This window comes from Rutilus rutilus (genome assembly GCF_951802725.1).
Source record: "Rutilus rutilus genome assembly, chromosome: 22".
NCBI lineage: Eukaryota > Metazoa > Chordata > Actinopteri > Cypriniformes > Leuciscidae > Rutilus > Rutilus rutilus.
This window is the reverse complement of record NC_140227.1, coordinates 4,463,676-4,477,605: the sequence shown is the minus strand read 5'-3', so window position 1 is coordinate 4,477,605 and position 13,930 is coordinate 4,463,676. Positions and strand designations below refer to the sequence as shown.

At 36.9% G+C, this 13,930-nt stretch overlaps 1 protein-coding gene across 3 annotated transcripts in view; it reads right to left on the bottom strand.

Annotated features, from left to right (window-relative positions):
- Nucleotides 1-4,909: 4,909 nt before the first annotated feature.
- Nucleotides 4,910-13,930, bottom strand: part of ankrd52b (ankyrin repeat domain 52b) — a 30,063-nt gene continuing 21,042 nt past the window's right edge. For 2 of the 3 annotated variants that reach the window (XM_084394846.1, XM_084394845.1), the window contains exons 21-28: nt 11,786-12,005; nt 11,210-11,297; nt 11,029-11,112; nt 8,796-8,941; nt 8,586-8,668; nt 8,092-8,174; nt 7,913-8,004; nt 4,910-5,602 (exon numbers count right to left, since the gene is read on the bottom strand). In XM_084394846.1, the coding sequence (XP_084250972.1) occupies nt 5,418-5,602; nt 7,913-8,004; nt 8,092-8,174; nt 8,586-8,668; nt 8,796-8,941; nt 11,029-11,112; nt 11,210-11,297; nt 11,786-12,005 (981 nt within the window). In that variant the 3' untranslated portion in view covers nt 4,910-5,417. Of the gene's footprint in view, nt 5,603-7,912; nt 8,005-8,091; nt 8,175-8,580; nt 8,669-8,795; nt 8,942-11,028; nt 11,113-11,209; nt 11,298-11,785; nt 12,006-13,930 lie in introns of all 3 variants that reach the window. The other variant, XM_084394847.1, reaches the window with a different exon arrangement.

Genomic DNA, 13,930 nt, shown 5'->3' with positions numbered 1-13,930 from the left:
CCTGCCCATACTCTTAGATCTAGTTCAGACAACCTGCTTGTTTTGAAGTTAAAACGGTCAACTTTTGGGCATTCAGAATCTCGGATCTGTCTCATCACTACAGACCTTAAAAACTAATTTATTCACATAGTTTTGCAACTGATTGGTTCCCCCTTTCTGATATTTCAATACTTGTTAAGTCATTATCTGCCATGCTGTATGTTTACATGTTTGACTGCTGTACAATACTTTGCTTGTACTTCTGTATTTTCTTGTAAGTGTCCTTGGATACTTGAAAGGCGCTATATAAATAAAACGTATTATTATTATAAAAAAAAATTGGACAAGCCTGAAAATTTTCATGAAAATTAGATGATCGTCCTAGGATGAGTTAGAAAAGTAGGTGTTCCCAAACACATGACATTTTTTAGCAAGCTAAAAAGAAATTCCAGCCAGAAACAGAAAACTATGTGATCACGATTTGATTTGGGAGCTGCTTGGATTCCTAAATCAGAAGTTTCACTCCATGAGACCCATTTTAACTTCATGTGCAGTATATTGAGCTTACCACTGTAATCAATGTCAGTCGCACAGGGTTTTGTACCAGAAAAGCCAAATAAAAAGAAGCTGTAAAAACTCCTAAACCATTATGAACATGCAACCATTAAAACTTTTTCCAACACTGATTGAGAGCCTATTTTGAGCCCATTTCATTCACATTGAGTTTCTAGTTCATGGCATGACCGTTAGGAGAGAAGGCGAAATACAGGAGGAAAGTAATGTGAGAGGCAATGCCTTTATAGGGTCTAATGTGATAATGATAATCCATCATATTCACAATCGCTCAGCAAATCAGCCTGAATGGGTCAAAATGGAGAAATGGATGGACTAATGAATGGCGCGGCCTACCTTGTGCATGAGAGGATTTTTATTTATTTATTTAATAAATAGTACTGGCCAAAAGTGATGTCCGGAGGGGATATTTGATTTTTATGACCCTACTAATTAAATGTATTAATTTATATTTTTAAGATCTTTTAAATGAAGAGTTTCTCACAAAAGTTTTGCAAGCTAATGCAAAATCTCTCACAAAAGTTTTGCAAGCAAACACTGTTTTTCCTCGCATCTTTTTTTTTTTTTTTTATCACCATGTCTCCTTTGGGGCTCCGTATGTCACTGTATTATTGTACATGAGACATTTTTGTGACAGTTTTATTATAAACATAGAAAAATTTGTTCTGGTTTACTCATTAATGCTCTCAATTTTGAGACTGTGTAACAGGCATGTTCACATTTACCTTTGCTCTGCGAAATCTTGTGGCTAAAATCACTGGGAATCATAAGGAATTTCACTGTATAGATTTCCAATGTCTTTGACCTGGAAACTTTTACATTTTAAAAATGTTATTAAAAAATAAATTAAAAAATCATCATAATTTCTGCCACATGCCCCTGGTTTGAACCTCAAATCGTATGATGACTAGATAAGAACTTCAACCTCTATGCGATACAAGTTACAAGGTCAATTTAGTCAAAAGTGCTTCATTGACCATGTTTATATTCATAATACAGCACAGAATTGAGAGCCTTTTTGCTTATATGAAATGGTTACATCAGCTGGGCTGCTCAGCGATATAGTCAACATGTGTTTTGCATCATACCTATTAATATATTGTGATTTATTTTTTTCATGGCTACAATGCAGTTTTGACCAATCCAGTTTCAATAAGGAGGTTCAACCAACTCTGAGTTAAAACTTGAACTCTGAGTTGATTTACCCTGAGATCGGTTTCAGAAGAGCTGAATTGAGTTAGTTTAATCACTCTGAGTTAAACACGTGCACCATGACTATGAAAAGCCATGATCAATGGAGCTCCGAAACTATGATTCACCATGGCAACAGAACTTGACAAAAAAGACGTCTGCATACTTCTGAGTCAATACACAAGTATAATTCTTAATCACTGTTATATTATCAGGTGAAAACTGACAGAAAGGTAAGTTACTGAACTAATACTCATTTTCATTGTATCCCACAGGCAATAATAATAATAATAATAATTGACGGCAACTAAAAATGAACAATAAATTCATAATCAATTAAATCTTTAACCATAAAAGGCTCATGGCTGTAGGCTACATGACTTTACAAACATTTGACATATTAAATAAATATAACTCAGTCTATTTCAATGTGCAGCAGCCGTTTCCACATAGTATAATGCTCTTTTCACATAATTAAATGTTCTCTAATCCAACCTGTTACAATTTTTTTTTAATTTTAGGATAATGAAATTAACATTTGACTTCTACTGGGCCAACAGCAAGGAGGCAGAGGACCTGCACCACCACTGACAGATGAAGAGGAGATACACAAGAATTAAAAGAATATTAGAAGAATATTGAAATTCAACAGGAAAAAGAATAACTGTTGCTTTTGTATTTGTAGGAAATAAAGATAAATTGTGAATAATTACTGTTTATTTAACAGCTGTGGTGGTTACAGCATATATCTCGGACTATCCTTCCATACAGTTTCATTTTCGGAAGGTGTGATGATGGGATTATGCGTGTCATCGATACATCCCACCACGCTGGAAATCCTAAAGGAAATTCTAATTATTAGGTTACTTTCAGAAGTCACAGCAAGATGTTATCAAATGAATGTCATTCATCAGATTAGCCTCATTTAAACCTTTTTAAAACGTTTGTGTCCAGGAAACAACACAAAAACTCTCAGAAAGAGCGTGAGAGCGAGGCACACTTTCCTTCCCGCTCTGATACAGCGGCCTTATTAATGTGCCCTCTCCGATGTTATATAGAAAAATGTGCAATGAATAATGAAAAATGCTTTTCTTACTTAGCATTTTTGTCTTGTTGTTTCCAGTCAAAATGTCTAAAGATTCTTAACTCAAGATGCATTTACTAAAAGAAAAACTCTGGGTTTTACATAAGAAAACCTGCTCCTGACCAGGTTAGGTTCACAGAGTAAGTTACCATGGTAACTGACTCTGAGTATAAGTTACCTCTCTTTCAAAAACGGGTTTGACTTACTCCGCTTTCTCGGGTTTCCCTCATTTCAGGGTAAACATACTCAGAGTTTTCACTTAACCTCCTTTCTGAAACAGTTCCGATCTGTTCTGTAAGACCCCTATGGTTATTGGTTACATAGTGCAAATCCCATCATGATGAACATACAACTGTGTTGCGTGATTGTAATGCATTTGCAGTTTATATTTAGTATTAAAAGGAGATTTACTTTTGTTCAGTTGTTTGTGACAAATCTACTAAGATGAGCTGTTAAATTAAAAGTGGCAAATCAGATCAGTCCTACTGTCATAAAATAGCAGAGTAGATAAGAAAAAGTTGAGGAAAAAAGATATACTGACATTTAAGTCATTTCTCATGACATGCAAACAATAAAATATTGCAAATAATTATTTTTCGATCAGAATTCAGATCAGACACTTCTGTATGTCAGAATACTTTATTTTTTGTAATGAGTTTCCTGGAAATGAAGGAGATTTATGGCCTCCAGAAGCAAGATTTTCATAGGTATTTACAGCTACGCCATTATTTGGGAGAAGAAATGAAAAAAGTTCAACTAAGCTCAACATGGCCAGGTGTCATAAAAATAATGATGGAAGCATATAGATCACAGATAGAACGGAAAGTTATTTCCAAGCTGTACAGGATCCTGGAAGACATGAAGGAAGACAACACAATATATGTAAAAGAAAGATGGGAGAGGGAGGCAAACATAGTGGTGTCAGGTGAGAACTGGGGGGAAATAAATAAATATCAGTGGAAAACTACAAATTCTTCAGTTTGGAGGGAATACGGATGGAAAAATACACTAAGGTTTTTTGCAACCCCTGCGCAGAGAAAATATGGAGATACCAAATGTTGGAGATCTTGTGGTGAAACTAAAGCAAATCACTTTCATATCTTTTGGGGATGCTCCCTTATAACTAAATATTGGACACAATTAAAAGTGATAATTGAAGAGGTGATAGAAATTAAAATACCAACCAGCTTTGAAATTATGTATCTTGGGATAGTTGAGACTCTTAATTTAAAAAGAAGGGACGATTATAAATTGCTTCGAATTATGTTGTTAGCTAGTAGGAAAGCAATAACCAGAAGATGGCGAAGTGATTTGGTGCCTAAAGTGGAAGAATGGTTTGATGTAATGCTAAGCATTTATAATATGGAAAAGCTAACTGCGTACATTAGATTGGAAGTCGATAAATTTAACAATATCTGGAGAGGATGGCTTAAATATATTAGGCAACATAGAATGGACTTTGTTTAGGGACTTGTGGTAAGGGCTGAATGTGTATGAACACCTTTTTTAATGTACCATGCAGAAGGATGAGGAAAGTATTTTTATTATACAGTGATTGTCAGTAAGAGTAATACATACCATACCCTGGTTCTAAGCTACAATGTTTATTCTAGTTCTTTTATTTTATTTTTTTATTTTTTCATGTTCAAAAACAATTGTATTATCAATAGGGGCATTCAAGGAAAACTTCTTGTGACTGTCCTAAAGTATCGGTTGTGTTTGCCCTGTTTATTCTGTAAGTTTCATATTGTGAGAAAGACAATAAAATAAAAATAAAAAATAAAAATAAAAAAAGAATACTTTATTTTTTCTAGAGTTTTAATTTAAAACATATTGTGCTAATCTACTGTAGTTAACAGTATCAAATGATAAAGTCAACTTAAACGATTTACTAACAATAAATGATGATAAATAAATAAATAAATAAATAAAAGCACAGTGCAACCTTGACAAAAAAAATTGCTGTGTTACAGCTAAAACATGAATGGCAATAGTGATACTATGTGTGTGATTTAAGTTTGTAATGTTTAGGTAATTGAAGTATTTATGCCTGTAAAATAGGATGACAAGGATACATAATCTGTGAGTGAGAGACTTTTATTTTGACGTGATGGTGTTTTGTGGGGCATGTCAGGAGTAGGTAGGGTGTAGAAATAACTATTGTTATTTCTAATTCATTTTTCACACGTTGCCTCTTCAGAAATGCATAAAAAGTGTCCAAAGAAAGCTGGGAAATCTTAGTAATAGGCTAAGATAAAAGTGACGGCACTGTAAAAAAAATGTCATGCAACCACAAATGAATACATTTATGCCCTTGTATACTATATGATGCTAAAACAGTAGCAGATATTGTACTCTAATAATAGAAGTGATTTTCTATGGCTGGTTATGAAGGAGGAATTCAGCATTTAATGGAATGGTGGCATTTGTTAAAGATTTATTGCACTACAAATGAATATGTAACTGTATATACTGCATGATGCTAAAACAGTAGCGTTGTATAATAGACAGTACATTCCAATACCTTCTGTCTGGATAGGAAGGAGCGGTGCAGTTTGTTAAAGGTATATAGTTTGGTGTTCACTCAGTCCTACGGTTCCTCTGTAATCAGTTGTATGTTGGACAAGGGCTGATGGGATACAGCAGTGCCACAGTGCTTCATCAGACTGACGCCACAGCTGGTGCCAGCAGAAAAAGGCTTCATAGTGGAAATGATGAGAGCCAAGCAGTCCGCCACATCTTTATTTGGAGCGCATGCCAATGCTGGAGTATGACCTAAAAACATGGCACAATTAATGTGTAAGGATGGCACAAGGATTGTGTAAGGATAAGTTATCCTAGCATGTCAAAAATTATTTAATGTAAGAATCATAAAGTGTTTTTTGCTAACGTTATAAAACATATTTCAAAATGGCCATTATTTTACTTTTGCCATCAACTGTTTGGTACGGAGCCCCGAGGGGACCTTTGCAAAAAAAAAAAATAATACGGACTTTCGCGTGCGCACGAGAAAGTTTCGCATGCGCACGCGTTACAATTTCCGGTTTGGTTATAGTGTCATTACTACAAATGTGGGAAAAGGGATGAGATGAGAGTGTGCTTGGAGCATGCCTCCAGAGATGTGTCTTATTATAGGGAGTTTGCATTTGAGATTGTTTGTGGACTGTGCTTTACTGTAAGAAAAAAAAGCATGGATTTCACTTAAAGGAGAACTCCGGTCAATTTTAACATTAAGCTCATTTTTTTGTACATTTGGAGTGCTGTCAGTACAGAGAACAACGACAAAAATCTGTGTTGCCTAGTTTAGATAACAGAGTTATCCTCTTTTTAAAATTTGCACCCTGTTGACTTCAATGGGGCAAGTTTTAAACCTGCTTTTAGCCTCTTAACATCCTTGATGTGTCATTACAAGTGCACAGGTCATGTGAGTGATTCCTTCGGAGTGAACGAGGGTGAATCTGACTGCAGTAGATGTGAAAGATATGAATAAAAATGATGTTTATTCAGCCAGCGCACATACCTGTATTTACATCCTGTTTTCGGTCGAAGTCCACAGTAGTCGATTGTCGAGTTCACGCGCGTGATCATAGGTACTAAACCTATGCGCGTGAACTCGACAATTTTGTCGTTGTTCTCTGTACTGACAGCACTCCAAATGTACAAAAAAATGAGCTCAATGTTAAAATTGACCGGAGTTCTCCTTTAAATTAATATCAGGTCCCACATCATGGATTACAAAATCAGAGAGTAGCCTATTTCTTTTCGTTTTGAATTGTTTCGTTTAAAGACATTTCAAGCTATCTTCAGATGTATTTCTCATGTATGTGAGGCATACACCGAGTTTCAGTTCATTTATGATGAGATGCGCTCCAGTCTTCATTAAGTTTTGTTTTGTAGAAAACCTTTGTTTAAAGTGAATTTCGTTTTGCATAAATTGTATCTTAATTTTAATATTTTTTTCATCAACCAATTGCCTGTATTTAATAAATGAGAAGCAGATAATATAATCATGGAGGCGCGCCGCGGTCACTTGCATTGCACGTGAACTGTATCGTTCTGGATACATTTTAAGTGCATCATTCTGTATCCAATCATTTGGCCGGATCCCGTGATTTCCTCAAATATAATAACCACTGGTGGTTGAGGAAAGATTCCCTGAAATGATTGTAAAGCGCTTTTAACCTACAGTAGACATATGAAAGCGCTATATAAATGCCTCATTCATGCATTAATTCATTCATTCATTCATAAAGCTGGATATCTTGATCCAGTCTGACAGTAGCCTATATTTTATAACGTCCTATAGCCTAATGTCATGTTGGTAGACCTGTAGAATATCCCTTTGTTGAAAGCCCAGATAAAAGTAAAAAGTTATTATTTCGTGTAGATCCAGTTTACACACACACACGCATGAATGCCTGTGCGGGAATGTGAAATAACGGCAAGCACACACACAACTTCTACGGAAGACTTTATTCTCGAAACATTTCGACTTTATTCTCGAAACATTTCGACTTTAATCTCGAAACATTTCGACTTTAATCTCGAAACATTTCGACTTTAATCTCGAAACATTTCGACTTTAATCTCGAAACATTTCGACTTTAATCTCGAAATGATAGCATTTTTTTTTTTTTTTTTACATATATATATATATTTTTTTACATTGCGGTTCAGGGCTTCCGTACCTAACCAGGCAATGTGAGGAGTTTAAGCATCAAGAAAACTTTTTTTTAAAGCAAACATGCTGCATGACATGAAAAAAACAGCAGTGTTGAGCTGGATTTTGGGATTTAAATGAGATTCCACTGTTGGACGGGCAACCCGACTTCAAATGGAAATACAAACCAAGTTTGACAGAACGACAGAATGGCAAGTCGCTCGTCATGATCGAGACAAAAAGAAGATTTAGCACTTGTCACTATAAAACGGCACACCATGTAAAGAAACGGTGAACCAGAAAATATATATAAACTAGCGATTTGTGAGCAACTACAGTCTCTTCAAACAAAATCTAAAGTCAATACTAATGACTATTGGTGAAGTTAATTCTGTTGGCTCTAGCTTAGCAATAGAGAAACTCACCATCTTCATCTAGGGCCAGAAGCGCTGCACCTCGAGTAAGCAGAACCTCAACCACGGTGGCAAGACCATTTCTCGCTGCAATATGCAGAGGCCTAGTGGTATGTAGACAGAAAAACTTCAACTGTGAAAATTACCAAACAATCAATACACACATACACTTATAATATGGGAATGCTCACGTTTGAAGTGCACTATTTGCGGCATTGATGAGCGAGGGGTCGTCAATCTCAGCCAGAATGAGAAGAGCACACATTTCATGACCCTGTTGAGTTAAACACGTGATGATCATTGGCTGTGTTTACATGCACAACTTTTGTTTTGCAATTTGATTGATGAATCTGAATGTAGTGTTTACATGAACGCTAAACATGTGATCGGGTTAATGTGCGCGTTTATATGTCACAAACTTCAAATCGGAAGAATTTTTTGACGTGCGACGTCATTGCACATGCGCAGTCCTTTCAGTTTTGGCTTTCAATCCGATCAAGTGTTTACATGTTCTCTCGATCGGATTAGAAAAGGAATATACCACCCCTTTCAATCAGATTGAAATTTCATTCGGATCGAGCTCAAGCCGATCGATTAAGGCATCGATCCGATTACTAACAGATTATTTGGTTGCATGTAAACGTGTTGTGTAATATAGGACACTTTGAGAGCTAGGGTACATTACTCTTCTACAAGCCAGGTGAAGTGCCGAGTTCCTGTTGATGTCCAGCAGTGAGAGGTTCGCTCTGGACTGATGAAGCAAGATGTCTAGAACCAAATAAGTTTTGAGCAGATCAATAATACTACTAAAGAAAACATCTTTTAAAATCAATGAAACACACAATCACTCTACACACGTTAATAGAAAGCACTAGACAATAAAAACAATACAAACCGACAGCAGACGTGTGCCCATTTTCAGCAGCAACCATTAAAGCAGAGTGTCCGGCGTTATCGACTGAGTTTACATCTGAACCGCAGGTCAATGCCAGATGCAGTGCTGCCATATTTCCTGCATGTGCAGATGCATGTAGTGGAGTCCTGTAGACAAAATACACTGAGAATATTAAAGTGCCCCATTATAAAAAAAACAAAAAAAAACACTTTCTCATGATATTCACTGCAGCATCAGCTCTTTTCTCTCAGTGTCTGAAACGGTTCGATCAAGGATTCAGTCTCTCTAAACCCAGCCTTTCTGAGAGCTGCTCTGCTCTGATTGGTCAAATGACCCAGTCTGTTGTGATTGGTCGATCGTGTCAGAAACTAAACGCTCATTATCATATCTGAATTTCAGCTCCGGATCTTCCTCAGCTCTCTATACGAACAGTAACGATGGCGTCGGTTTTACCCAGGGTGTCTACAGATATGAACAAGTTAAATTTAAGACTTTTTAAGACCTTTTTAATGCCACTTTGAATGAAATTTAAGACCAAACCTGTGATGGAAATACACATTATATTACATGCGTATATATTAGGGGTGTAACGGTTCACAAAATTCACGGTTCAGTTCGATACGATACACTTGTGTCATGGTTCGGTTCGGTATGTTTTTGATACAGCATAAAGAAATAAATGCCAGAGAAATGTCCTTGATTAAATTTTTTTATGCTTTTTTATATTAAAACTAACATCATAAAGTATTTTTTTTTTTTTTTTTTTTTTTTTACTTTGAGCAATTCTAGAGCTACAATTGACTCTTCTTAGGAGCATATAAAACAAAACAGCTCCTTGGAAAAAATAAAATGTCATATTGTAGTAGTTATAAACAAAGGATTATTTTAGTTCAGATTAACATTTGAGGGCAGCAATTGTATTCATATAATGTCAAAATAAAACCGACGTGTTACTTGAAGGCATTATAGCCTACTATTAACCAAACGTCCATGGTTGCAGTTAGTGTTACTACAGTAAATCCATGGTGAATGTTACTGATCTGTGGACACTGATAGTTCATTCATGGCACAATGTTTCTTCCTGGTTTCCACGTCAGCGCTGTTTGATCCGTTAATAACGGAGAAATATGAATGCGTCTCACTAGATCTCGCAGCGATGTTATTACTTCAGTCAGTTCTGTTCTGTGGCGAATTAAAATGCTCTCTTTACTGCATCTCTTATTAGCGCTGTGTAGTAACAGTGTCGCATGATCACGATCGGCTCGCGCTGCACTGGTCCAAACTGATAAACGGTCCTTCAAACACACAATAACGAGCAGTTTCGTTCCGCTTGCATTACGTTTGCCATTTGATGTTGGGCAATGTTGTGGTCGCGCATTATGAGCGTACTCTTCTACATTATGAGCGCGCTTGCCACGCGCAACGCGCCTACATTTGAAATAACAAAACAGCGTTACAAGAAAAAGCCTACATTATCATTATCAATAGCTGTTTATGTAATAAAATCTGAATCATTCTCGCGATTCGATGCTTCACTGGTTATTTGACGGACATTAGGTCCGTCAGACTGGAGAAATTTTAGCGGTAACGTGACCAGAAATATTTAAGACCTATCGAATCTGAATTTAAGACATTTTAATACTTTTTAAGGCCTTTTATTAGGAAAACTTTATTTAAGACATTTTAAGACTTTTTAAGGACCCGCGGCCACCCTGTTACCGTATCAATCTCATCAAAGTGGATTTGCTTTGTCAGCAGAAAACAGCGTCTTCTCCACATGAACAACACGAACCAAACTCTTCCAGTCTCACATACAACTACAGTGTTTGAGGCTCAAAGTAGACGTTGTTCACGACAGCCAATGAAGAACATAGACTGGCATTATGCAAATCTGTTACAAACCTACGCAGATTCAGCAGGAAGTGAGACTTGAAATACTGACGACTCGTTTCAGTTCAGATTCACTTCTTTCTTTCGGGAGACAAAAACTTTATTTTGTTCTGTGCAGAACTTTGCAGACCTTACAGTCACAAACAGCTATATTACACACTACATGAAAGGTCATATCCGAAACAAATTAAAACGGTGGCTTTTTGACATTAGCTTTTAAAAAGAGACCCTCTTGTTCATCCGAAGTGGTTGGTAAACCATTCAAGTTTCTCTGTTTCGCTCTCTAACTATATTAACCATACTTAAATATTTTTAAGTGTGGAACAGACACACACACACACACCTTCCTTTGGCATCTCTGAGGTTCATGATCTTTGTTCCTATAGTTTCAACAAGCAGTTGAGCGGCACCATCGTGACCAGTGATTCTGTGGAGGAAGAAACAGGAAATGATTTTTCTCGTCATGAAAAATGTGTATTTGTACAGAAACATTTTAAAGATGGAGACAGGAGAGGTTCACTCACAGTGCACAGTGCAGTGGTGTAAAGGCATTTCCTTCCTGGAAGCTTGATGGTCTATATTCAAGTAAAACTTCAAGACAATCATTGTGCCCTGTGTGTAAAAAAAAAAACTTTTACATGACTTGTAAATACAGTATGTTTCTTTAAACTCACCATGAAATCAAATTAGACAATTCTTGTTTTTTATGGAATATTGCAGTAATTATTGTTAATGATTTATCCGTGCACATCATTATTGTTATTTTTAAATTCATGTTTGATTAAAATAACTTGCAGCATCTCTTCTCTGATGACGAGGGCGGGGCAACCTGTCACTCACATGAGATCAGCCAATAGCAAACCACAACCATCCAATCAATTCCTCACAGACAAAATCAAGCCCCGCCCTACATTTGATCTTGTTACAGAAGCGTTTTCACTTGCGTATACGTCACAATAGGAAAGAAAAGACAACTTTCCGTTTTATGCCAACTTTAATTTTAGGTAGAAAATGAAAGATTTGTCATTCATCAACATAAATCTCAACTAAGTTTCTCCATTGCTCTAGCATTTATTAAAGGTTCTAGGATGTGATTTTACCATGGTAAGCAGCGCAGTGAGTGGGTGTGTAGGCACTGTAGTCTAGCAGAGAGTCAAGGGGGTCTGAAAGTGACGCTGCATCCAGTAAGGGCCGCAATAGTCCTGCATGACCACAAGAGGAAGCCAAATGCAAAGGGCTTCTGCCATGAACGTCCCGGCACAGAGCGAAGGCTCCATGCACCAGCAATGCTGACACACACTCTTCATTCCCAACTACTGCCTGAAACACACAGAGCACACTGAAATTAAGTTTGCTTTACTCGCATTGCATAATCATTTTCAAGAGCTTTTGGTTTTCTTAGTTTCATTTTGTACTACACTATAAAAAAGTAAAAAAAAAAAAAAGTATGTTTTACAAGAAAACAGCATTTAATTGTTAAATAATTGTAACATTTCTGAGTAAAATTTGTTTCTACCATTTTTTTTTTTCAGTGTAGCACTAAAAGAAACTCCAGATTGTGCCCATAATGAATGCAAAAGTTATCTGAGCTGCCATCTAAATTGAGCATTTCACCCATTATGAACATTTGGTCAACAAAATGCTGATGTAATTTGATAACGAAAAATTTACATTTACACACACACACACACACACACACACACACACACACACACACACACACACACACACACACACACACACACACACACATATATATAGAGAAGATAAAATATGTCCCAAGACATGAATTGGTTTTTTTTCACCCCTAAGTGTGGACCAAAACGTAACACAACACTCAGTGACAGCTGTCCGCTCAGTAGCCACATGCATTCTGGGTTAGAGAGCCATCCAATCAATTCCTCATTTGTCCTGCCCTACAAAATCCTGTCCAAAAAGCAAAAAGGCAAAACACATTTTAGTGGAACAAAGTGATTGTGTGTTTTTTCATATATTCATGAGTTTAAAAAGTTGCTCTGTGTGGAAAGAGAAATGTGAGAAACAAGATTCCAAGTGAAATAATTTGATTGATAATCAGATAATTGTGGATTGAAGCAGTTGTGTAAATTGCAGAAGCACAGTGTCTGTTCTTCTTCACATTGTGAGAGCAGAATAAAACCTCATTTCATTCACAGCTGAATCTGAATCTTCATTAAATCCATCCCAGAACACCTGTGAATGGGCTATAAGTGATCTGTTCGCAGTTCACGGTCACCTACTGTGTGAATCTCAAGTGAGATTCGATAGTAAATCCGATCACAGAAAACACAGGTGTAAAGGGAGCCTTTGCACGGCCAATGACTCCTATAATTAGGCCGCATGTGTTGAACCGTCCTCACTATAGAGCTTAGATCTGCTGGCATCTTCACCACATTTAAGCCCAAGTGTCCAGCTAAGCTAATTTCGGAGATGATTTCAACCCGTAATGCATGTTTGCCAAATGTGAAACAGAAGGACTAAAATGAAAGGGTATCTCGTAGGATTAGTTAGTTGCGATGATTGGTTTGCAGGGCTGTGTAAAGACCAAGAAATATGATTCCCTTTTGCAGAATCAGGTGCTCTGCCAACACTCCGGACCAATTATCCTTTTGTACAATGTAATGTTGCTCCAAAGTCCCTCCAGCGGGAGTTATTCTCTATATCCGTGTCACAGCTTCTGAACTTCATTGTAGTCTTGAGTTTTCTTCCGGAAACAAACACGTCACAATATATATTCCTCATTTAAATAATGAATATGCAGAATAAAGGGGTGTGGCCTGGTTGAGTTAGTTAGTAGTGTGTTGAAACTGACGGTTACGGTAAGGGGCGGGACATTTCCCAAACACACTCGAAGCGCTTGACCAATCACAACACACTGCTCCAGCCGACCAATCAGGGCACAGTGTGCTTTTCAGAAGGAGACAGGAACTAAACAGGGGTGCGTTTCCCAAAAGAATCGTTTGCCAACTATGGTCGCAAGTGCTGTCGTTATCAGCATACTGTAGTTCAACGAGTCGGTGTTTCCTGAAACCATAGTTCTAACGGACAATTTAATTTACGCCTTTTAGTTTGTCAAAGAGATTTAAAGAGTTTTTAAAGAGTGCACGTGCGAACGTGCTCTAGTGCGTAAGAACGAGCCTATGATTGAATCTGGAAATAAAGCAAAACAACTAAAACAAGCAAGACAATTTTTAATTATTCCTCAGATGTCCATAATTTATAGCATA